Here is a 27976-nt window from a genome sequence, read left to right as displayed (position 1 = left end):
TTATATCTTATGGCACATATCCTGCCAGGCTCGTCTATCTTTCGTTTTTTCTTGCCAGTTCCACATCCCAATTCTCTTAAGGTCGTCTTTTACCTCTTGCCACCATGTAGACCTTGGTCTTCCTCTTCTTCTAGCACTTCCAGGGTTCCAATCTAATATTGAGTACGCTACTGTTTCCTCTCCTGCTCTCCATACATGTCCCAGCCATCTTGCTCTTTGTTGTTTAATTTTTCTTACTATGTCCTCTTTAATTTCTTGTGCTATTTCATAGTTCATTCTTCTTCGGTACTCATTTTCTGTTAGTTTTACTGGTCCTAATATTGTTCTTAATATTTTTCTCTTAACAATTCTTAAGTCTTTTTCTTGCTTTTTTGTCATAGTCATAGTTTCTGCAGCATACATCAAGACCGGTCTAATAACTGTTTTATATATTCTCATTTTTGTACTCTTTCCTAGTATTTTGTTTTGCAGTAGTTTTTTGTTAGCGTAATATGCCCTGTTAGCTGCTGTTATTTTTTCTTTGACTTCTGCCTCTTTATTTCCGTCACTACTTAAGGTTATTCCTAAGTACTTGAATGTATCTACTTCCTCAAAATCAAAATTTCCAATTTTTATTTTCTGTTTACCTCCCACCTCCCTTCAAATTTAATCATTCGAAAATTGAGTAACTGTAACTTACTCAATTTAATTAGTACTTGTAGACATCTTGGGTACTTGCCAAACTTCTCTGCCGTCGTCTAAGTGAACTTCAAAATTTGGAGAATTCCCTTCGTCTTCGACTCTATTCCACTCGACTGACGCTAGACATCTAAAGATTGACCTTCAGTTCAAATGAACTCTATTAGGTATTGGTTCTTGCTTCAAGGCGGATAGATTTCTAACCTATGTTTGTAATTGGTAAGCATATAGAACTAGGTCAATTGGAGTTACTTTCACATCATCAAGTGTTGTTGCAACAAAAGCCGAATAATGCTTTTAAATTTGATAAAGTGATCGCTTACAATTCACAACAGTGCTTGTTTAATACAAAACATCAACATCTATTAGCAGTTCACAAGGACTTTTCGTATTGAAATAGAATACAAATACAAATTTGATTTAAAAATATTTTGTATTAATTTTGAAACACCTCGTGCATTATAGAAAACAAAAATGGTCGCTAGAAGTAATACATTCGAGTTAATTCTTGCATATCCCATAAATATTTTCATTCGGATGAACAATAGAGTTATAATCCTTAATAAAAATAAAACTCAAAAGATGAGAATAAAGAAGAGCTAAAACCAACAAACAAAATGACGTAAATTGGTAAGTGTATAATAAATAGGAGATATTTCAGCCGAAAATTAGGTCCTCGATCTTTATTGCCTGCCAACAGACCAAATAAAAAAAACTGATATAAGTTCGAGAGAGAAACGCATTGTCCAGACGCGGTCCCCGCTGAGAAGAGATGTTCTCCCAGAAGGGGGCGTAAGGGGGCCACAAACAGATATGATTCACTACTACCAAAATAATATTGTACGAAGCACTGAACGACGAATGAAGTATGGATTTGGAAAGTTTCGTCTTAATGGGGAAACGTCTTTCATTAGTTATTTTTAAAATAAAGATTGGAAAAACGAGATTAACAATGTTGGATGTATCATTTTGTTTTGCAATTTATATTATTCTAGATATTTGATTCGTACTATTTTAAAATTTGTTTGACAAACTAGAGAAAATTACTCAATCAATATTCTCAATTCCATTCCATTTAAATACCTTGTCAGAGTTTTTAGTTTAATTTACTCAGGGTTTCTAACCGGACCCTGTTACTCAATCGACATCTTGAGATGATAAAAATAGGACATTCAGTTTCACCTAGATTGAAATTTGAAGAGCTAACCTCCCGGAAGTCGTCTCATGTACTAACATGCATCAATACTTAACTTACCAATTGTCGCTACGGTCCTTGAAGAACCTTAGCATCCCGGATACATATCCTCCATTCTTCTCGATGTTGAACTTATCTCCACCAGTTTCGGACGCCTATTTCCTCCGGGTCCTGTTCTACGTCGTTCTGTCATCTTATACGTGGCCGTCCTGGTAGGCTGCGGCCTTCCGGCTTTAGCAGAAAGTTTGACCCTCCGGCATCCTTTCGACGTGACCTAGCCATTTTAGTCTCGCACTCTTGATCTCTGCTACCAGGCTGGGCTCTCCATTAACGGCGTAAATCTCAGCGTTGGTGTGGATGCGCCATTCTCCTTGGTCTTGGATAGGACATGCATCAATACTGTAGGACTATTTGAAAAGCTGTAGTCTGGATCTAACAAAGGGTAAATACAATAAATATATCAGGTCACAGTTGTACTTTTAAACCCTCTGGCACTACCGCAATGTTCCGGTCGCCGAGTGAGACGTCACGATGCAGACAAAAGGAAACGTTTGCTGAGCATGTTGAGAGTAAAAGAGAGTTAAATAAGACATATCAAGGTAGACGATTTGCGGAAGTTTTTCATTCATACAGAAGACGTATTCAATTTTGAAAGTTATAGTAGACATTTGCGTTGTCTTTGGTCTTTGTAGAAGATGTAAATGTTATGATTTACGATGAAATAACATCAAGGAAAAAGAAAATGTATCGATTATTACTTTCTGACCTTCTAAAACAGTAAAGGGTCATAGTTCTACTGTTGCCGACAGTGGTAGAATTACTTGTGTATTGGATTAAGCAGATCCATAATTACGCTTTTCAAATGTAGATGGAATCTAAATTTTCTTAGGGTTTGGTTAGGGGAAGTACACCAATCAAGTGGTTGGTATTAATACATTTGAATCATTCAAATATGTACCATTTTTAAGGAGAGTTTGAAATAAATGATGTGAAATGGTTTCTTGGTGCCTTTCGAATTTCATTTTTATAGACAACCATTCTAATGGAACTGAATCTTTCGACTCAATGTGGTTTATGCAAAATGGAGCACCACCAATGAATTTTAACTTCATTCAATAGCGGATTGGTCAACATTTTTCAATCTTTTCACAATATTACTTTTTCAACTTTGTCATCGGTAGCATCCAAATCATTTATGAAGACCAATTGTACCAAGCATTGCGCCAAAAATAAATCGTCCTCTTTCTAAAATGTTTTTTTTTAATTTTTTTGTTATGTAGTTCTTACATAACCGTTTATAAGTAAGTATTAGATTCCTTCAAAGCTAATTTTCGCTTCTCATAGTAAAGATTCACACAAATTGTTAACACGCAATTCTTTTTCTTCGAATTAAAAAAATTCGCTTGGTCCGAGACTCGTACACAATACAATGAACCGCAACCATATTAAAAAAATATTTGTCGAATTAATATGTTGTCTTTTTTAAAAGGTACATAACTTAACCTTAAAATTTATCACGGGTCAAATTTGAATATTTATTAAAGGACTTGTTTCTTCTCGAGGTTGCCTTACCTGTCCAGAGACTCTTAGACATATTTTCTCGTGTTCAGAATTTAAAGAATGTGAGCATCGTTTGGAACCATATTAATTATATTTTCATAGTGTTATAGTCTAGTCTAGGGCACTACATTTTTTTTAAATTCCTAATTAGTTAGTTAAACGTTGTTTTTTATTTGGTAACAGGGGGGTAGATAAATTCATATTTATATAAGATATAAATTAATTATTGTCAACAAACTAATTATTTATCATAAAGTCTTAGACGACATGGTTGGCTGGAGTTAACAGGTGCCACATAACTCTTGAAGGACGATTTTTTAACGTTGGTTAAGAAGTTTATTGATTAATAAAAATCTCATAATGGAGAATTAAATCGAAAAATTGAGATATGAAGACAGCATATACCGAGATAAAAGAAACGATAGAATCCGCATTTTTCGGAGGAAAATTTCATACCTAGTCAGATCATCATCTTTTCTACTACACCACTTGCCAAATAAGTATATGTATTTAGAAAGTCCTAACTGTTTATGTATATAAATCAATAACAATCAGAAGGAACTAAGAAATCGAAAAATACAGAGCAAAATTATTTTTTTAAACTAAATAAATTGATTAACGTGTATTGCATGACGACAACGTCGTGGAATACTTCTAATCATGTCCTCCAAGTAATTTTTATCAACATCTCTTGTAGTTGTTGAAAATACTCCTCACCATTTCTTCTATAAACAGGTATTCTCCTATTTGAAATACATAAACAAAATCTGGACTAGTCATTGAAAAGTATATCTTTAACATTCCAGTTTGCATACAACATACAACATTCCCCACTGTTTATGGAGTTACTCTTTCATTTCTAGCTTCAGCTAACTCTTATCGAATCTGTATTGCCGTTAAGTATCTTCTTTGTGAAGCTTACAGACTAAAAAATATGTTGACCACGGCCGATCCTGTACTGGCCTTTTATTATATCCTGTAGACTCTCGCTACTACCCAGAGGATACAGTTGACTGACCAATTTCTAGTCTATTGGATTGTGCCCATCTTCATGAAGACGTCTTAGATAGTCAATAAAAATTTCAAAATGTCATATAAAACATGTGTACTCTTAATCCGAACAAAAATTGATAAGAAGCAAAATCCAATTAACAGTTTTAAATTTTTTTCTCAAAATTAAACTTATCGATATTTCTCTTTTTTAGTTTTTTTGTATCTTTCTTTGTTTCTACTAGTAATTATAATAATTATAATAAAAATCCATTAAGGCTGATTTTTTAAGCCATATCGCCTTTTTCTGAGGAATGTGATTCTTTATTTGGTGGAATGTATATTGTCAGTTTAGCGATATTTTTACGTAAAATATTTGTTATTAGTCCAGTCCCATGAAGGGTCTGTTTAATACAAAATCATCAATGTGAAATGTGAATTTATTTTAATTAACTTTAATTAACTGACGTAATGTATTGGAAGAACAAAATTAAATTCTATATGGTGTTATTTTGCGTAAACTTATAGAAAGCTGATATAGGTAAGTCGTCTCAGAATTCCTGGTCTTCTTCTCTCCAAACGTATGGAAATTATCGAATTTTTTTCTAATTTCTTCGTTGCCATTCAGTACTCAGATTTCTCTTTTAATCTGTATCCACTCTTTCCAGTTCCATCTAGCAACTAGATGGAATGTTTTTAGAAAATAGAGCTACCAGCTCATTGGGAAGTTCTTATTCACATAGAACAGACTTTGTTTTGTTTTATCTATTGGATGGTGTACCATAAACTCATAGAATTTTGCGCTAGACTATGAAAGTTAATAGACTCAAATGATAATTTAGATTATGGCAAGTACTGTACTCAGAATGTGGTGTTTCAAATTTCATGAAATACTGATACAGACGGTGAATATTTCATTTTCATTGTGTCTCTCTCAACTTATATTTATTTAATATCTCATTAGATTTTACGACACAACAATAAATTTTGTTGCGCCGGTAAATCGACGAATAATTTTTAATTTATCGTCACTACGTTCATATATTAAAAGTCCTCGTACGATTAATGGATCGTTAGCTGACGTGCTTTTAATGCGAATTAACAAAATTACTTGTGGTTTAACTTGAAAAAGTCTATATTTTTTTGTGTATAATGAAGCGTTTATTGCTTAAATCTTTTTTTACAAGTAGAAAGTAATATTCAAGAGGTTCATAAAGTGATAAACTTTTAACAATTAATAAATTTTCAGGTTCGAATCAAAGAATATTGAGAAGCAATCTGAAATGACTCGTTTTATAGTCTATTTTGATGTACGAGAGAGTAATAAAACCTAATTTGGTAATTAATGGAAGTTAATGCCGTCCTCACAGCGGGCGGGTGAAATGCTGTGAGTTTTTGTGGGACTCTCACCCACTAAACCACCCTCCTCCTAAATCCTTGGGAGTTGCGTACGCCGGGAGGACAACAAGTTGTCATTTCATCGGCGAACCTAACCTAACCTAACCTACCCTAACCTAACATAACCTAACCTAACTTAACCTAACCACTATTTTTAACTAAGAATATTTATAGAAGATCGATCAATAAACAGCAATACACAAAAATTCATAGAATTTTATCTTTTTCATGGTGAAACACGAATAAAAAAAACAGATATCGATAGATTTATTAACGATAGTCGTATGTGAACAAACTAGACTAAGTTCTCTGCAAATTTTATGATACATGATGTCATCAGTACAATTTTCTCTATAACACACTTAAATTTTAACGAAACCTAACCCAATCTAGATAATTACCCGTAATTTCTAGTGCAAAACTTAGTATTTTAAATCTTATTACATAATAATCGGAATAGTTCCTAAAATTTTGCATCTGAGCTAATACAAGTTTTCGGGGATAAACTTCCAAAAAAACGCCAAGAGGAATAAACCTAAAACTAAAAAAATATACCTCGGATCGTGCGCATGCGCGGAAAACATGAGAAAAAATTCGAAAAAGGAAAGAAATACGATTATAAACGCATCGGACCTAACCTAACGTAGCCTAACATAACCTAACATAACCTAACCTAACCAAACTAAATTTTCGTTTGAGAATCTGTTGCCATAATTGTTACTATTTTAAAAAGGTTACTTGTGAATAATATGAGAAACTAAAAATAAAAATTCAATCAACAAATGACGAAACATTGGATTATTTATTAACTACTTACATCTTTGAAAGTATTCCTTTTAATTTTATCTCAAAAAACCAAACCACAAAAAATGTTTTAAACTTGCAATGTTTTATCTACCGCTAATTCAATGAACGAGCAAAATGGCGGATACTCCTTCTCCTACTTACCTGCGCACGAAATGGCCGCCATTTACGATCTTGCGATATCGCGGAAATTTCAAAAATATCGACGTCACCTGTAAAATTTCATTGGCGTTTTTCGGAAGTTCAGCCGTTTTCGGTATTTTATTAGTCTTTCAAAACCATAAGCTGTACAGAATAATAGAGAAAAGCTAGGATCGGCTAGAAGACATGTATATTAAAGATTACATAGCGGTATCGTAAGATTTTTCTAATAATTACATCTTTGTTAATAAAAGTTGGAAATTTTGTTTTATTTAAATTTCAAGAAACTCTTTCCAAAAAATATCATCAAAAATACGATTGTAGGGTTTTACATTTAGTAAGAAAGTCCAAGTTGTGTGTACTCAACAGTTTAGCAATAACCGCGCCTAAAAACAGATAAGGAGTCATCCATAAATTACGTCACATGAATGTCATGATTTTTTGTCCCCGTCTTTGTCACAGCTGGTCGCATTTGCGTGACTCCCCCTCTCCCTAGTGTGACGTCATATAGTTTGTAAATTACATTTAGAAATCATTGAATGAAAAGAGCGGTTCCGAAATCATTATTATTTCCATTTAAATTATTTTTTAATGAAATTAACATCAAATCAAACAATTAACAAAGCAAAAAGCAATCAATTATATTCATTGAATTAACAAAACAATAAATATTGATAGAATGATATTAATTAGAGATATAAACCTGATAATCTTGAGTCTTTGAGCTTTGATACTACTCCTTTAAATTCTTTATAACTCGCATATCAGCCACTTCGTTCTCGTTTTGGTTATTAATGCCAGAAACATTAGTTGTATCTACATCTTTTTCATCTAATCCAACAGCATCATCCTCACAGAAGTTTTCTGGCACGTCTAGCAGCAATTCTTTGAAGAAAAAACTTCACGATAAGTAAAAATTCTTGTTACCTCTTATGTAATTGTTTGTGTTGATTATTGTATTATGATACAAATTATAGTTTACGTTACAGATTACTTAAATTACTTTTTTGTCCATTTTAAACTTGTTTCGTAAGTTAAATATCACAAACAAGCAGAATCGAGAAAACTAAGAACGATGTTGTTTCATCCGCAAAAGTCAGTGGTCAAATGAAATTTTGATATTTTCGTAAAGTAATAGTTTAAAGTTCGTGTTTCAAAATTTAGATAATAATAGATTTTGAAATGTGACGTCACAAAATTGAGGACCAGTCCCATAAATATCAAAACCTAATTGTTTTTAATAATTTACAGATAAACGTTTATGTAAAAGTTTGTTGTTGGAAAATCTATGAAGAATTTATTTAAGAATCATAAAAGTATTGAGAAACCGATATATTTATATATAACATGGATCAATGGGGGACATACATACACATCGGCTGTAATGATAATATAAGGTTATCACTCAATTTTTAAGAAAAATTGTCCGCTTACAGGTGGTTAAAAAAAATTACAAAATTTGATAAATTCAAAGTATATTAAGTTCCATCCCGGTCCTCTGAGAAAAGAACTGTATCATTTATTTTTATTCCCTTTATAAAGAGAAATTCAAAACATCATGTAGGGAAAGACCGTGGTTAGACCACCATCACCAAATGGGCACAAATAAAGGAAAAAGTTTTAATTCTTTACAGCCCACTAGGGCGAAATTCTAGCACCCAATTCCTTACAGCCCACTCTACAGTTGAGTAGTCAAGGAATGACTACTGGAATAATTGTTTTTAACAACAATAAATCTTACAACGAAAATCAATTCGCACGGCTGCCAACGTCTAAATTTGTATTTTCCTGATACACGAGTTTGTATTTCACATATACTTTGAATATTGGATTGACATTATGTCAAAATTGCAAACAGCAGACAGCTCCTTTTAGGTTGCAATCGTTAGGAGCTGTCGGTAATGAAAAAACCACCATTTTAAACACCTTAAACACTTAAAAAAGCTTCCAATCAAATCAGGTACATTGAAAATTATAGGAAACATATTGTACGCTCCACAAGAGCCTTGGCTGTTTTCAGCTAGCGTAAAAGACAACATACTATTTGTAGAAAAATACGAAGACCGTTACAAAACTGTTATAGATATTTGCGCTTTGACGAATGATGGAATAAATTTTCGGTGGAGAAGGTTTGTTGGTGGGAAAATTTAGTCTAAAAGAGGTAAGTCAATCTCTGAGGACAATAACTTGGTTATATGATGAACGCGTTAGTGTGAAATATTTAGTGCTTCAGATATCCGTTTTAGCCCAATTCGACTGCCTGATAAAATTAAGTCATGAATGTCATGTCGCATACGAAGGACATTGGTCACCAAGGGTATTAAGCATATCTTCGTAAGTCTGCTTACCTCTTAACCTTTTTAAATACAGGTACTTGATGATGGCTCGATACAATTTTTCGAATTTCACAATTTCGGTGGACATATTTTTTCTTTTAATTCATTGCGTTAACTCTAGGTTACTTTTTTGACGTCAAACTTTACACTGACACTTCTAAGTTATTGTTCGTTTACTATGGTAACGTAATAAATTGTTTATGCATGGAACTGGTTTAGGCTAACTAGATATCAATACATCCTCGGAGTGGGTAATTATAATAAAAGAAAACCGCAGGAGTGGTTCCTTGACGCTATAGAGTAGAAAATATAGGAGGTAATCAATAGAGAATTGGGCTTAGATAGAGCTTCATCTTAATTCAGTGTACCAAAATCAACATTGTTGATCAATATTCAACAATATTCCCCAAAAATTTAACAAAGATCGCGAAATGGCTGGTAAAGAGCACTTCCATTCCCCTATTTATTATATTTTTACAAATGATACACTCGAAGTATAACTTGAAAAATATTCTGTTTACTAAAAAAAGTGATACGCCTATGGATTACGAATACTTCATTATTTTAATACTCTTTCATTCTTAAACAAAGACTATGAAAATGATGGCTCCAAGAGGAATTCTTGATTTTTTTAATTGTAGATACCCACAAAAACAATCTGAATAATTCATAGATATACAGAGTGGGTCGTGAAAAATAGACAAATTCGCTTTGGATGGATATTAAAAAATATGATCCTCGTCAAAAATACTATTCTCAAGTAGGTATATTTCATATAATGTGGTTCACAAAAATTTCGCTTAATTCTTTCAATTTATAAAATATATACTTTAATAATGAAATATATAGACTCCATCCACTTATGATGAATAAATTCCAATGAATGAAACTATTAGTATTAAGATAATATACGAACGGCCATAAAGATGAAATGTCAAACTCCGTTTTGTATTAAGTTATTAAATCGACATCCGCAGCTAGTAATATTCACCGTAAAATTTAATAACTTTACTTAAAACTTTAATAACCAATTATTTTGTTTCCCTTAGTATCTTATTAGTCACGATGGAATCATAATGCATTAGCTTCGACAGAAGTTAGAATATTGGAAGAATTAAAATGATGGTTCTCATTAAATCCAATCATGACAATTTTTTAACTATGTATACGCTACGACCTGGGTCAAACGACAGTCAAATGATTATAAAGCAAAAATTATTTATTTTTTACCAAAATATTTGGATATTTGAAATATATTAAAATATATAACTTTAGCCAAGTTCCATGTCTTTATCACTTTTTCATGCCACTTTTCTTGGGTCTAGAATTCTGTTTTTTCCCACTTGCTTTGTCTTCAGTATATTTTCTTGTTACAGTTCTTATGATGGGTGACACTGAGTTATGTAAGCTTAGAAATTCCAGATCCATTTAAATTCTTCGTTCGTTGAAAATAAGTTCCAAAAAAGTAAGAAAATCAGAGTCAATAAGAGTGTGTCGTCACGTTGAGAAATTATAAGTGTTATTGAGAATCAATTTCTGGGTTGGAGGAAAATAACTTGAAGTATGTAGTGTAGGGGAAGCCGAGAATCGCGTAGAAAATAAACTCAACATATATCAGGATTCCGTTGGAGAAAATAGTCAATAATTTAAATGAAAAACATGAAGTAAAACGTCTAATATTGAATTATGTCAAAGAAAATGGAATAATATCAAGATGAGGATTATTATACTACGAACAATCTAGATCGAGGTTACCGCATTCAATGTGCTTTCAGTTTACATCTCTTAAGGTGCGTTTACACGTGAGAGGAGCTCGCCGAGAGTGCTCTCGTTAGTTTTTCGCGGAGTCCTTTACACGTGAGATTGAAATTAACTCTAGTCCACTCTCGGAGAGCTACTCGCCATGGCAACTCTCGAGAGTACCCTCAGAATGTTTACACGGGCGATTTCTATTAGTTCTGAGAGTGACTTAAGCCAGTTAATATCTCGTGATTACAGTTCAGTGCTATCAGCTGTAGCGTTTTAATTCAACATATACATTATTCAAGATGTCTTCAAGGAAATGAGAAATAGCAGCGGCTTTGTTGATTTTGTGTATGATAAAGAAAAACGAATCGAGGAAGACAAAAAATTGGAAAAAAAAACAGAATAATTTAGGCGCCTACTACACATTGACCCGTGAAACTGGAAGATGCCCAGCAGTTTCGAAATTTTTGTAGTGTGTGGAAGTTGAATTATTAGTACAATTAGTGAGTCCATTAATTTTTTAAAAGAACACTCCAATGAAAGAAGCGATTTGTGTTTAGAAGAGGCTTAAAAGATTTATAAATAAAAACGTATTTAATTGAAATAAAATGTTATAAATGTACAAAATCACACAACTCAACAATTTCTTGGGATGGTGGTTTATTCTTATTTTCGGGCTAAATGCGATTTGTAGGCAAAGGAGAAGGTGTCGTCGGAGGTGGGAGTGGAGGAAGAATGACATATGAACTGCTGGCAGGAGAACTCAAATACGCATCGATCTTAGTTCGCACGCAGCGTACTCTCCGAATTTGTCATCATCAGGGTTTCTAGCGAGCACTTCTAGTGCTGCTTTAATGACACCGTCATTGTCCAAATACTCCTTTTTTCTTTTCTTGGCACATAATTTTTTGTTTGATGTGAATTTAGATATCACAATTTAAACAATTGCTATTATTGGCAAATCCTTTTTAGTATTTATGAAATTCACAAATATTGATTAAGTTAGCAGAATAAACTATTTGTGAAGATAAATATCAATGCACTTTTGTATCAATATGCATATTATTTATTTAATTATTTGATTTTTGCACATGTGAATTATAAACCAGTCAAATTTGCAGAAAATACAAATTGAATCTAGTGGATTTGAGAGCAAGGTGTCTCCACAGAATATGATAGAAGCGGTGGGCAGGTAGTATGTAGAGGTATGAGGCTTCCGGCAACAATCACTCACCCCACCATTGGCAACAATAACCCCTTGTTTTGTTGTATTTTAGCTCTTCCTTCCTTTCTAACAGATATTTATACCTAATTTTCTGTAAAAATTGTCTAAGAAAAACTTACCAGATTACATTGAGAAGGAGCGCCTTCAAGAGATGGGACAATAAAACTCAATGTCGAAAAAAAGTACCAAGTTTTCGTTTCACTGGTTCCATTTCCACTCTTCTTATTTTTCATTTTTTTCAGTTCCTGGGAAACCTGTAATTATTAAGAAAAACAAGGTTTGATAAGTTACGAATTATTAATTAAAATGTACAATTGTTATTGTTTATCTGAAATAAACTTACCTGATTTCTCAAGTTGTGTATTTTTCTATTTATTCCCACTATATTTGTCTCAAAGTCTTTGGCCAGCTTTTCAAGAATTAGTTTTTTTTTAATTCTATTTTTAAAATCGCGTTCCTTAATGGATTGGATTAGACTCATATGCCTCGATGACTCTGCAAACATCCTCATGCGTCCATTTTTTGGTGAATACATTCTTGAGAGTACTCTCAGAAAGTCAAACTCGGATTGAATTTCTGAGAGTAACTCGCAAAAGCGTTTACATCTGCTACTGTGAAGAAAGAGGGGCAGCGCTCGGAGAGTTCACTCTCTACTTCCGGCGAGAACTCTCAGGACTCTTTGCACTTGCAAGTTTTACTCTCGAGAGTAAATCGGCTACTCTCGATAGTGAAAAACTCGCGCTTGTATACCTACCTTTACACCATTTCCGGAATGAACTTCTCAGTCGGCTATTCACTATTTTTTTTTTTGGGGTAGTGCCATAAACTTTATTCCCGACTAATAACGACCTTAAAAAGAGTATCACTTTAATAAAACTGTTCATATTATCATATACTACCAATCTTCAAGGCTAAGCCGTCTTCTTTGTTATTTTTTTTTCCTTATTGGCGTCTTCTCTTAGATAACCGATGTAATATTTCATGATGTAATTAGTCCTTTTCCTCGCTTAATTGTTCTGTTCTAATCTCTTCAAAACTTTTCCTCATGGTTTAGTCCATGATTTATATCTTATTATGTACTCTCAGTAAATCTGCTGTGTTCTGGATGTACCAATGGGCGGCCAGTGCTTAGTTTTAGGTTTATAATCTGCTGAGCTTTGAACTTCTTACTAAGGATCTTGTAAGAGTATATATATATATATATATATATATATATATATATATATATATATCTCAGTCCAGATTGATTTGCATTCCAATGGGTCCTCCCAGTTATCCCAGTTGCTATGGCGGTCTAGTTGATCACGTTGTACACCAATCTTTGATTGGCTTCCTAGCTTCTTCGCGTTTTCATCACCGATTGCGTATTCTGAAAAAGTGTTATCTGTATTGTGAGAACTGTTCCTTATAGTATTTCAACCTCCATCCACTCAGCTCGGACATGCTACTCGCGTTGGTAAATATACCGAGAGAGGTAGGAATATGGTCTCTAATAATATCTACTTTGTTTTAAGCACCTCGTATAATTACAGTATCCTCTCTATCTTGTTATGTTTATAGTCACAATAATCGATCAATTTCTGCTGAAGTACGCATTCGTTTATTTTCTTTTTGTATATAAATCTAAGAGCAGCAGAGCTTCTTTTGGTTTTGTAGGTGTTTGAAAAATAGGAACTGAAAGATTTATAATATCAGTGATAAAATCAGTGAAACATGAAAAAAAATGTTTTATTTATATTTGCAAGTACTTTTATTTAATATGATGCAGTAGTAGACTTCAATACGGAATAAGGCGCACCATCGTTTGATTCTACTATAAAAGATGTCGATTTCAGATATGAGCTGATCTATCGATTGAATATTAGTATTTATTTGTGCTGGTGGAACTACCAGAAATAAGCGACTTGCTTCACTGATAAAATATTTATTTTGCTATGATTATTAAACTGGTTGGTGACTACCAGATTGTTTGATATTTAACTAACTAAGATAGAGTTAATTTGACCATCCAATAATTCTTGTTCTAGTCATTGTTTTACTGATGTATAACCGTTACAGTCATGATTTTTGTTCGTTTTAGATGATACAAATTAATAATATGTAATCAGATACCATGACAATATTACTGCATGACAAATTGTTATCAATTGCTCTAATTTTGTTAAGTACAATTCAAAAACGTACTAAGATTAAAATAGATGGAAAATAAAACGATAGGTATAACATCCAAATTCAACAATGGAGATTTATCACTTCATTCAAATGTTACCATAGAGGAAAGTTCCAAGGGCCCGAGCTTGCCCAGGCTTGGCCAAATTATGTAGAACTCTGGGCCAAGCTTGTAAGCCAGGCTTGGCCCAGTCTTGGTAAAACTCTGAAGTGACAATGATGGGACAAGCTTGGTCGCTCAGACTGGGACAAGCTTAAATGCCAGGGCTGCGCCAAGCTTAAATGCCAGGACAGGGCCAAGCTTAACTGCCTGGACTGGGCCAAGGTTAAATACCAAGACTTATTGATTACATAACTTTTTCTTCTTTATCTTTATTTATTTTCCATTCAATATGATTTTTTTTTATTTTAAACATAAACAAATATAAATTTTTATATTTAATCTTACTCTTACCGCAATTAACACGATAATAATAATATTGTTATCATCATTATCCAAATTATGATTATTAAACCACTATCGTTAACCTCACTCACAGAGCTGATGTTCACACTAAAATTATTTAAGCTTCGCCCGTTCACAATTGATTTTTTTCTCTATTCAATGCACACCATCTTTGAACTCAAACATACGCATGAGCCATGTTTACTTTTAGTAGTAATAAATAATAAAAAACGTGATAAGAAACACACACACTGAATAAACTAGAAATCGGATTGATCAGACCCATAATAAAAGAAAATATGGGAAAAAATGTTGAGCGAAAATACTCGAACCACGCCGTATGTGACCGAACAGCCGAAGCTTGAGTCCCCAAAGAATGTCTTAACCAGAATTGGCCCAACCTTGGTCCAAACCTGGGTTGTCAACGAATGGCCAAGGCTGGGATACCCAGGATTGGCCCAAGCTTGGATAATCATTGGTATAGCCAAGGCTGGGTCAACCAACCTTGGCCAATGAATGGCCAAGGGTGGGTATCCGTGTCGTGGATGATTTCGTAGCAATAGGTACATCTTGGACCTTGTTCGATAATACGTCTCACAATCTCAATGTTTCTATCACCTAATAGCATCTATCTCATTACCGAGTGATAGCCGCTCTTTATTAAAGGCCGCTCGTGGAGAACTTTAATCACGAAATGCGCATTGTAACCGTACAAGACTTCACTTAAACCGATCTTGAAGTCATATCGTACCCATGTTTCTCTGAGAAATTCATATTTGGATGGCAAATGATAGCAGCGACTCAACTGTAGCTAATTACTTAAAGATAGCGTTATTTAAAAATGCAGTTTAGTTAAGTCGTGCTCCTCTAATTTCGTGACATCAGAAAATGTACAATGTGGCCCTTGTATATGGCTATAGAGCTCTATAAAAAATCCAGTGCTGAAGTATAGTTTATTTTTTGGTAATAAAATTTCGAATGAACTTGTTGGAGTTGTCTAATCTGGAAAGTCAATGCTAGAATGACCTTTTTTCCGAAATTTCCCTTAATCACAAAAAGCTCCAGACGAATAAAATTAATTTTTTCTCATTTTCCTTTTATGGTGAGTGTATTTGCATCTTGATTTCTTCTGAGTTTTGTTTGTTCCGGAACCCAGAGTAAAAACAGTCTATTATTCTTGCCTATTTCCGGTCTCTAGAACTACCAAATTAGCTTTTAGTTAATGATATAGGAAATGATAATTGACTTGAATATAATTGAGAATCGTTTAACTCACATTTCTGTTAGTTTGATCACTCATTTCATAGTTTCATCACACAATCATGTCTACAAATTTGTCAAAGTAATATTGTAGTTTTCTAACTATATTCTGGTCTATACATAATTATTTGTTGATATTCTGATATTTTTATTCAAAAATTTCTCATCATATAATGTGGAAATTTGAAAATTAAGATAATTAACAGCCTACTTTCTCAAATACAATAATAAATTAATACTAAAAACCAGACAAAAATATTGGAGCCCAGTCCGAGACGCAAGTATACACCGGATGAAATATATGCAATCCCAGATCTTAGACGAATAAATATACGAACCATACCGTATTTTATTATAATCATACAGGTAAACTTTTCTGATTAAAGTTAAGATAGCGTGTTGGCGCATGTTGTAACGAGTTATACAGACGCCAGGCTACATTCCTTAAACCTCCGGTTATAACTACAACTCTGTCATAACTTAAAATTATGTTTTTATGTTGTACCCCAACTTCATCCATTCAATGGGAAAGAGAAAGATCGGTTTTTTATTCATATTATATTGATCAAAGATGTACATGAAAGTTTGTCATTCGTTATATTTAGGAACCTGTTTTAATATTATATTTGAACCATTGACTAGGGAATAACGTTAAATTTATTGAAGAGTATTCATCTTCGTTGTATGTTATTGTTTAAATGAACACACACATTTTTTTCATAATAATTTCCCAATTATTGTTAGGAAGGTATACAAGGTTGGCTCTAGAAGTATCTGCATGACCAAGAGATGGCGGTAGTTGCTTGAAAAATACCAGAAAATATACAATCTATACAGCATATGTTTCGAATTTGAAGACGCAACGTTATTTAATATATTTTTGGCAGCCTTCAATAGTGAAAGTTTTCAGTAAATTTGTAAACATTGAAAAAATTGGTTATCGTTTTGTGATACAATATTTTAATTTGAAAGACTTTAGACCAACCAATATAAAACTAGATTCTACTACTAGAGTGAGACAGTAAAATATTGAGATGACATCTCCAGACATGTTGAAGAAAAACCACAAAAGGAGAACTGGCTCCAAAGAAGGAAAGATCGTTCCATCTGCAGGCATGGTCATGTCGTCGATTTTTTGGTATTCGAGCTGGATAATTTCCATTGAACATGTTGAAAAAGGAAAAAACTATCAACTAGTATTATGCTAGCGAAGAAATCATGCAAAGACGGCCGCATTTGACTAAAAACTAACTATTGTTTTAAGTTTGAATTGCTACCTTATGCACCCTATTCGTCGAATTTAACCCCCTCGGATTATTTTCTGTTTCCAGACATGAAAAAATGGCTCGATCGTCAAAAATTTTCCAGCAATAATGAGATGTCGTAAGTTAATGGCTATTTTGAGAAGTTTGACAATTTTTTTATAAAAATAGTATCGAACATCACTGGAAAAGTGTATGGAGCTAAAACGAGATTGAAATATTGGAAAATAAATATATACGCACTATCTCACAACATTATTGTAACCTACAACTTGTCCCACTTGATTAGGATATTATCTATACTTTCCATTATCTAGAGAGAGAAGGTGAAAAATTGAAATTTAACATTAGAAATTTTTTTCTTTCATTAAATTAACAACTATCGTTTCCCGTCGCGGCTTCACCCGTTCAATTTAATATTATTAGATTATTTTTAATCCAAATCTGTTAAACATTTTATAAATAATACGAAGCGTTCGAATAATGTACAGGTACCTTTATAGGAATATTTCTACGGGAACAACGTGAAAAATACGTTTGAATTTATTAGATGTCAATCAGCAATCCGAATCTCCCAATATATCTCCCATCTTTCGAAAATTGGTGTATCCGTCATTTTTCTTCGAAAAATAAACCACCACTCAAAAACCTCTGTAGGCTCATGCACAACAACTTTCTCTAAGGACATAGAGACAAACATTTATTTTTATATATAAAAATAAAAAGAAAACGACTTTTCAAAAAGGTTTCTCAATGCTTGATGTAAATTTCAATTTTGTAGAGTTTAACCCAGCGTGGTTAAAACTTGGAAGAATGATTGTGACATGTTGGCCTGATAGATCCTCAGATACAATAATGGATTTTTTTGTATAGCGAACGGTTAAAACTTATTTTATCAAGAACACATTCCAAATGATATTGAAATGTAAAAAAAAATCAAAATATTATATGCAGCTCGATCAATTACTAGTTCAGCTTTTGAATCAGTAGTAATAACTACTTTCTAATGACTTCTTTCCATAGTTGTCATATAAAACACACTCTAAACAGAAACAGCTTTCCAAAGCGTACCGTTTTTAAAACTTAAGGCAGAGCTGAGCCTAATAAAATAAAAATTGGGAGCGAGGACTTTTTATTTTTTATAAGAATTGTTTCGACACATTCTATAGTGGTCTGAAAGGATTTGCATATATCTGGTAGCAAAAGAAGAATGATTTCTACAAGCTTGTTGAGGGTTGTCTTAGCGTACGTCTGCTGTCACAGCAAACAAACAGAAAAAGTCTCAACTGCAAATGTTCACTGTACCTTATCAAATAACTTTTTAAAATGTTCCTGTCTTGCGAGCAGTAAATTTTCAAAAACAGCTAATTACAAATTTCGTTATTATCCTAGTAACACCGTTTATATCAATATAAGTATAATTCCTATTCCAAGCCGTCTAAATAACTTGCAAGTCCGATACGTAGTTCGTATCGGGGTCGAATAGGATACCAATACAGCGAAAAACACCGTCCTCAAGCCTGGACCCTTTTTTCTTCATTTCCCTCTTCGGCTACTACTTACGGACTATCAAAGCATTCTTGCCTTCCTCGACGATTCTCATACCGCCCTTTTGCTTACTCTATTTCACTTACTATGCTTGCTTCCATCTCAAATAAAACATTATCACAAAGAATAAAAATCTTTGATTCACTCTTAGTTTCAGTGTAACTGGTTTTTTCCTAGATATCAATAGAGATCCCTCTATTTGATATCTTAAAATCGTTGAATCTGTATAGGAGACAACTTAATTGAACCACATTTCCAGTTTCAGCAATTAAATAAAATTGTTTGTACTAGTTTCTTTTTGAAGATGATCTACTTGAACATTCTAAGAATCTAGAAATAATATGTGATTTACCCATTACATTTTACTCGGATCTCTAGGCAATACTTTAATGTCCTGAATTAAATCCATGTGATTTCTACTTTTGGAGTTACTTTAAATCATTAGTTCACAACTTATCAATACTTGAAATGAACTCGTATTTTTAGATCAAGGAATTAACAATCGACAAAAAATTTATTATGAATTGTGTTTTATTCTTGCATTTTCTAACTTTTCCTCTCGTTACGATGGAAAATAAAATATGAAGCGTTTCTTTTCACCGATTTTTTAAAAGAAAGAAACGTGGAGTTTTAGAAATATCTTGGAATAATCAGGCTATTTGATAAATACATCTCACTGTAATTTGAATTAACATTAAGAAAAATAAAATAAAGGCTGCTAATCCCACTCCATTATAATGTGACTGAAAACGGTGTTTTGATATTTTCAATTGCCCGGAATTTACAAAACGTGTATCTCTAAGAAAATTTAAATTATAAAAAAAATAAAAACTAACTTTTACTAACTCTGTACTATTACTAACTCTTAAAAGTGTAGATGCGGAAATTGTGTTTTTAGAAAGAGCTATGATTCTATACCTAAATTTTGTCACATGAATTCACATACACTCCGTATAACTAAGCCGACTTGATATGTATTTATTCAAATATTCATACAAAACCATATATTAGTAGATTTAGTCACTTACTATTTTATAATTAGCTACAATTTTATACGTTTATGATTACTAAAATTCCTCGATGGAAAATGTTGCCATAATTTCATTTTAATATTCAGTATATTGAAAAAAAAAACACAAATCTCAGTCATAATTATTGAATATACTTCCAATCCAAACGTTCGCAATTACAATCAATTTTAACGACAGAAGTCAAGATCAAATTGCATGGTTAATAACCAGTGCCGTAGTATTTTTATTGAAATTTTATTTTCTTGTTCTTATGATGCATATAACAAAATTACATAAATAGAAATATAAGTTCTTACAATGTAAATTAATGCCATTATTAGAAAATATGTCTCCCTACATGCAAACTCCTGCAAAACACAAGGATAGGACTATTCTAAGAGCAAATTCAAATATATATATAAGCACTAGAATGACATCCATTGCTTCACTCCAAATTTTCTTCAATTATTTCTTTGTACCTATTATAAATCAGTGTGATATCTTCGATATGACCTTCGATTCTCAAATCAAGTGAAAATACCGAAATGAAGAGACTATGTAGGTATAATTAAAATCTTCAGCTACCTTCGACACTATTACTACGAATGTACCTGTACATCCATTCAAAGTTTAACTTAAATTTGCTTTCTCTACATGCCTGCTCCCAAGTTTAATACTGATTGCATTGATGCCTTCCACTCTGGCTCTATGTTTAAGATAAACCCTCTTGTGACGAAAGGATTTCTATATGATCTTCGTTTATTTGATTTATTTATTCATTAGTTTACCAAGTAATGCTTGATTGTGCTTTAATAATAAATATTTTCAATAAATAATTACAATTTATGATAATTTTCTTCAGAATGTCTCTTTATGCCGAACAGTTTTCTTGGTATTTGTGTTTTTTATAAGACAAATTGCAGAGAAGTCGATCGAATACAACAAACCAGCCTACATGTGTTTCATAGATCTGCAAAAAGCATTTGACCGGGTTCAGTTAAAGGATGTTGTACATTTATTCTATGACAGACAAGTATCCCATACCTTAATCAAAGAGGAATACGCCTCACTGAGTCCACTCCTTTTCAACATAATAAAATAATAAAGCAAGTACGCAGATTGAACGAATACAAAATGGGTGACCGTAATATAATAATCCTGTGCTATGCTGACAATGCTGTGCTGGTTGCAGAAAACGAAGACGACCTCCAAAGGCTACTATATCGCTTCAATTACACAGCAAAATCTCTAAATACGATGATTTCCAAAACAAAAAGCCTGACAACATCAGAAATACCTCTTAGATGTAAGCTGGTCGTAGACGACAGAATAATCCAGCAAGAAATGAAATTCAAATATCCGGATATGATGATATTGAGACAGAGGTAAAACAGCAAACAATAAAAGCAGCAACAGCAGCCGGATGTCTGAACGACACTATATGGAAGAACAAATAAATAAGTATTGAGGCCAAGTCAAGAACCTACAAAACTGTCAGACCCATAATGACGTACACAGCAGAAACTCGGACTGATACAGCAAAAACAAAAAGGCTCCTGGAAAAAAGCGAAAGAAAGTTCTACGAAAAATTATTGGAAAAACGCTCCTAGACAAGGAACGTAGGCAAAAATTCAGATTGGAAAATATTAACGAATGGGTACAGAGCAGAAAGCGCGAACACATAAGTAGAATGAGCGAGGAAAAAATAGTAAGGATAGCACGAGACAACTCATCACTGGGGAGAAGATGTATGGGGAGGCCACGAAGGCCATCAATTGACGCAATAGGCATGCTGCGAAGAATGAACAGACAATCTGCCTAAAGTGGAGTAGGAAGAAGAAGAAGAAGAAGTTTTCCTTGGTATGTACGAACGATATAAAAATCTACAAACTTCTAAACCATAAATTTTATCAACTTAAACAAAGATTACCTTTTTGTTGAGAATCGATTGAAAAATTCACTTTTGCTATCTGTCCCTGTAAAACTTACTTATTAACCATTGGCATGAGCCGCCCGTGTAGAATTATTTATTATGTCAAGCACACTACATAGAAATATATAATATTCTCAAATATAAGTTCTGATTGCCCATTTTTAAATGGCTGTAACTCAAAAACGAATGGGTGGTATGAGTAATTTTTTTCATGTCATAGCATTATTTTTACTCCCGAATTTTTTGCATCAAGTCTCGGAACACCCTATATACTGATTATCGGTAATTTCAACTATTCAATATTTAACTTAACTGGAGGACATGTACTCTTACATACCTTTTGAATTCTATATTTGTTGACTTGATCACATTTACTTCAATCCTCCATTTTTGTAGCCACTATTATCTAGATGAACTCTGAACATGCTATAGTAAAAAGTTCGGACTTAAAAGTCGATTAAATTTGTTTTTGTCCACAGGAATGTAGTTCCTTCGCCATCTGGCCCAAGCCTGTCTCTTTTCTGCTATTAGTAACTTTATTTCGAGTGGGACATCTTTGTTTTCTTTTTTCTGATTCGTGATTGGTGTAGCTGTTTGGGCAGCTAGCTAAAGTTGTGGGTTATGTAGCTTCGTTATCATTTCGATATCTTCTGGTTCTTCAAGCCTTATCTTCAAATCTACCATTTCATCAATTATATTACAGTGTGCTTCCCAGTCTGTTTTGAAGTTGTGTCGAGGCATGATATAAAAAATAACAATTTTGTAAATTCTTAGAACGCATATTGATATTCGAGGTATATTTCCAACCGTTAGTTACTTTCAAAGTAACTGCCATATTTTTGTCCACGTTCCACTACAGGTAACCACACGAGTTCCAACAAGAGCTATACACCTTAAATGGAACATTTCCATTTTGAAAAGCCGGCTGCAACTATCAGAAAACTATCAGAAATCAATCAAACATAATTCCTTTATATAAATTTGAAAACAATTCCCAATTTCCGCGTCACTACGAAATGATAAAATCATTACTTGACCATTCCTAGTTTTGATTGGCGCCAGAAGAATATTAGACGCCATTTCTTCGATTTTTAAAGATCCTCCTCGAACCTTATTAAAGCTGTCTGTATATATCTACTTAAACGGAAGAATTTATTGAGTCGTGCTGTAGTAAAATAAAATTAAATTAATTCAACCAATACCTTTCTCTACGGCCATAAAAAATGTGAAGAATGCAGATGATCAGGCAAACATCACGTTTCGTGTTTGTTTATTTCAAATATAATAATCCAATGTTGCCACTGCAAATAAAATTACTGAAATATAAATAAACGTAAAAGTTTTTCACTCAACCAAGTTAACAATGACGAGTGGAATTATCGAGTAGATCAAATAAGCTGACTTTAATATTTTGCTGTAACCATCCCGCTCACCAGATTTAAATCTCATTAAATATTTGTTAATGAGGAGGAGATTATTCAATTTGCATCACCATGTATGAGTACCCTTGACGTGATCTGCAGTTTCTTCCTCCTCTAGGTACGATCAATGATGGAATTGCGCTCTTGTTTAAGGAGATTTTTGAGAGATTACACCGTTTCAGCTGTTTAACTTTTATAGAAGCTTTGCTCAAGCCTCAAGCGATAACATTCGCCTATTATGGGGCAGAAGCCTTCTCCATCCAAAATATTCATCTTGTAGCCATCCATCTACCAAATGGCTTCGTTATTTAGTGTTTCGAGCTTAAGAGTCCCTCATCAACTGTTGATTATTAACGCCATTCGGTCAGTGCTTATGAAAATGATTAGAGATACTTACAGCCTGCGTTCTTATTTTCACACACTGTGTATATTACAATATATATTTATAACTTATAGTTATAGACATACGAGTCAAAATTGTAGAAGCTGAAGGTCTAGGCAATTATTTAACTTCTTTATAGAATTAAGTTTAAAAAAGAATTTTCATAATAAATCTGTTCATTTGTAGAAATTTATTGTAGTGTCATATACAACATAAAATTCAATACTTTGTATTACACATGACAACGCTGTTAATACTATAAATGCAGTCTACTTATGATTTTATTGGTGTTGTGTGTGTAGTTGCCATTTCTTATGGAATGATTAATTTTTATATGACGCAGCTTTATCAAAAGATAATTGCCAATATTCTGCAACATGCAATCGCTGCTCCTTCGAATAACGATTAGCTTTATTCTTTTTCTTTTTGTAGACTATTTAAAATGATATTCTTGGTTCATTCCTTCGTAATAAATGTACTTATTGAACAAAAAACAAAAAAAAAATTGCATATTCTTAATACCAAATCTCAAATCAACAATTTGATATCTACATCGATAATGTTTATTTTAGCCTCAGTATTTTGGTAAATTAGACGTACTACGGTTGTTCATATATAAATTATATACTATTGAATAGTAAACAATGCTAGGAATGCGTAGATCATATAAACATATTCAGCTAATTGTGCCTTTAGTCGCGTGTGGTATGCGAAATGCAAAGGTCCAAGGGGCAATGAGGGGCCCACAAAAACAGCGGGGGTTGGCTGGAACCTCAACGGGGTTTCCCTTGTGGTTTGATTTCTAATTAACCTGATCGATTGCAACGCTCTCTGCGAAGCAATATATGTAACTACATTTGTACCATGTTGATTGTAAATCACATGGTCGTTTGTTCGATGGTGTTTCGTTACACCCATAATACTACAGACGATTATTGTTCGGGTAGTAAATAAAACGGATCATCGTAATAAATTTTTTGATGATTCCAATCACGAAATTTTTTAACTGCGTTTACGCTTTAAGAACTACCGGATACCTTGAATCATTAAAAGGGTTTTTGTCATCGTTTATTTTTTATCTTTTTGTTGATAAATTGGTATTATAATCTTAAATTTTTTCCGTTTTAAACCAATTTGATTCAGTTTGTCGCAACCTTTCACAGCTTATTTATAAATGCCTTCCAATTGTTTTACTTTTCATCCAACAACACTTTATTGTTGTTTTATCATCGATAATCGTTAGAATGTTCATGCTGTCCTCACTAGCGATATTAGTAGCTTTTGTAGCAACCAAGTTTTCCACCTTTCCTTTTAGTCCAATGTAGAAGGGAATGTAATAAAAACTCATTTCTTTGTTGTTGGCTTTGACAAGTAAGGGTACCTCTTTGATTTTACATGACAGAGGATTCGAGGTGTAAAATATTTTTTCGTATAGTTTGAAATGAGGTATGATTCAGGGAGAGGTAATAATCAATTATTTCTTTCTTAGTTGAAGTCTTTTTTGCGAATTCTTGTGTCAAACCGGTTATAAATATTCTTATTTCGCCGTATCTTCGTCTCAGTTAATATTTGGTAATGAGAACAATTTATTTATAAAAACAAACTAAGTATGTAATACAGAATCACTAGGTCGAATCATTTTAATAAACTAATAAACATATAACAATGGATACATATTAACAAATAATTTAATGAAATAAAATATTTAGAGGTAATAAAGAATGGAATAGTAATCAAAAATTATGAAGATTCTTTGCACTGCATTATAAGTAATCGTATTCGTCTGAAGAGGCAGCAAGCGACAACAATAAAAGGAGAAGTTGTTTTCAAAAAAAATATTCAGTCGTTGGTGTGCTGTGTCTTGAGATTTGGATGTAAATATGTATGAAATTCCAATATTCATGAGTGAACAATGCTTTAATTTGAGTATGGTTTGTGTGATGTTTATCGAATGAAGTCAGTTGGGGCGGTAGCAAATTCGGCCAGATAACACTTTGATGATTTTTGGTTAGGTTAGGTATGGTAAATTCAGCCATAACAATTTTGTACATATATACTATGCCAGAACTATTTTGAAACCAAAAAAAATGAATTACATATAATAAAAATATTTCAATCTATTTAGAAAAAAATTTATAAATCCATACAAATGTAACAACACTAGAAAATAATGAAAGAAATGTTAACTAAAAACAAAACATTATAAAGTACATAACAAATTATTTACACAGCATAAAACCAAAATACACATTTACAAACTCAAACATAGCCTCAACCTGAGACTTTTTTTTGCCAAATTTACCAGTGAATTTAAAACGACGTCCCCCGGTCAGCTGGGTGATAAATTTGGTCCTTTTAGTTGTCAAAAGTGATATTGAATAAGATAATATTCGGGAAGTGGATAATTTAGTATACTAGGGTAGGCTATACTTTTTACGGAGAAACTATTGATACTTCTAGGTTTATTGGTGAAGAAATTTTCCAAAAAAGCAATTTAAAAAGGTCAAATATGATTGGTCCTTCAAATTCTTCTGTCTAAACCGTGTCAGGACTCACTTAGAGTCATTCTAAAAGGTTTGAGGCGACGGATTACTATAAAAAATTAGGAAAAACATCCCCCACAATCTAACAACTCTACATTCAATAATGCCAGGCATTCCACAGTGGAGCGTATTTGTCCCGATTTTCTATCTTATGTACACACAAACAACAACCGCAACATCTTAACAGAACCCCCATATTAACTAAATATTGCTATTTTCTTGTGGATAAAAACTTGAGGAAGATAAATATGTTCTTGTTACTTACACCCAACGGAGAGGGATCTGTCTAACTGTAATGTTAAACGGGCAACTTTTGTAGGAAAAAGAATGTGTAAAATACTTGGGACTGGATCGACGAAAAACCTAGAAAACACACATACTAACCAAGAGAAACCCATTGGGACTAAAATTCAGTAAACTATATTAGTTAATAAGTCGAAGATCCCGACTAACAAACAACAACAAGCTGTAAATAGACAAATCCACATTGAAACATATTTGGATTTATGATTTATGAACTATGGGGCACTATGAATGCTCCAGGGTATGAACCCAACATCGTTATGGCTTGTGACCTTCAAAAATGAAGTAAGTTAAGCCGGAGGAGGCATCTTTCGCGTGTCTTGGCAATCTTCCTACAAGTTAATTTATATAAAACTATATGCCCGTTATAAATTTTACGGAGTACAAATAAAAAGGGGTTGTTAAAAAAATGGATTCTCAACCGCCTATGATCAACACTTTTATCTGATTATCTAACCATTAACATTATTTAGGTTAATAAGAATGTGCTTTACTAGAATGTTAGTATTGTCTAATTGATCCAGTTTTTAAAAATGTAATTTATATGCTACTGACTCCGTTTGTATTCTTTCCCCCTCTTCGTATTAAATTATTTGTAAAATTGTAATCTTGTGCATTTTAGTGAGACATTAAAATGCGATTTAACAAAATTAACGACACCTTGTATACATCGTTATTGTAAATAATCGCGATTGAAAATATATATCGACGACGCCGAACGTCACTTAAAAGTTATGTATTTCAAATATTAAATGTATTACAAATTATATTCGTATACGGATTGAAATATTTATATTTAGTTTTTATAAAATTAGCTATGATATCATTAATAGTTCCATCTAAAAAAATTTAGTGGGTACAACCCAGGTTTATTATTCTTTTGGCCCACGCCGTCCATCTCTTTCTCCTCTAATGAATTTATGAGTCGAGACAAGCTTTTGTATTTATTATAATAAGATGAGGATCGTGTTGTCTGAAATTCCGCATATTATTTATGGTTTCTGTTGCGTTTCAATTTATCCAGGTCGTGGCCGCAGCTCGGAGGAATGCCGAAGACAGAGAAGAAGAAAAATAAAAGGTAAAAGATGATCGGTAAATCGGTGGGCGTGTGGAAGCACCACTAATAACAAGGATATACTTATTAGATTACAGTAATTACCCCTCCACAGAAAATATATTGGCTCGAAGAAAGGTCGTTAATTTCTGTTTGGATTTTTAAATTGGTGCTAAACGATGGTAGATTACCTCAGGGCAACCGTTAAGGGCTCTTGTTTAATTTATTAACAGTGCGTAACCTGGGATAAATTGAAACATATTTGGTTAAGTCACTGGAAAAGATCCTCTTTCTTTTTTACGTTTGAAGTAAATATTAGCTAGATTTTCAATAAGATGCTAAGATTAGTCTCTATATAATATAGTCGAAGATTCAATGACATAACGCTCAGTCAGTTGAACAAAGATAAAATGTTTTTATAATAAAAAAAGCTGTCAATTTATTTGATAATAAACTCGGTATTGAACCGTTAAATACCGGGAAATTGTTCTTTCGGAAGAAAATGTTCAATATTACAGAATATTTTACTACACATAGAAATTTTAATGTAAAACCTTTAGCAAATCACTTCCA

General features: G+C 32.9%; 1 protein-coding gene across 1 annotated transcript; it reads right to left on the bottom strand.

Annotated features, from left to right (window-relative positions):
• LOC130441767 (uncharacterized) lies at nt 1-6791 on the bottom strand. The gene is made up of 2 exons (XM_056775553.1): nt 6770-6791; nt 1-314 (listed from the first exon to the last, which is right to left on the bottom strand). The coding sequence occupies exons 1-2, from the start codon at nt 6789-6791 to the stop codon at nt 1-3; spliced, it is 336 nt and encodes a 111-aa protein (XP_056631531.1).
• Nucleotides 6792-27976: the final 21185 nt, after the last annotated feature.

This window comes from Diorhabda sublineata, chromosome 3, assembly GCF_026230105.1.
Source record: "Diorhabda sublineata isolate icDioSubl1.1 chromosome 3, icDioSubl1.1, whole genome shotgun sequence".
Taxonomy (NCBI): domain Eukaryota; kingdom Metazoa; phylum Arthropoda; class Insecta; order Coleoptera; family Chrysomelidae; genus Diorhabda; species Diorhabda sublineata.
Note: the sequence above shows the minus strand (reverse complement) of the source record. Positions and strands in the feature narration are given on the sequence as shown.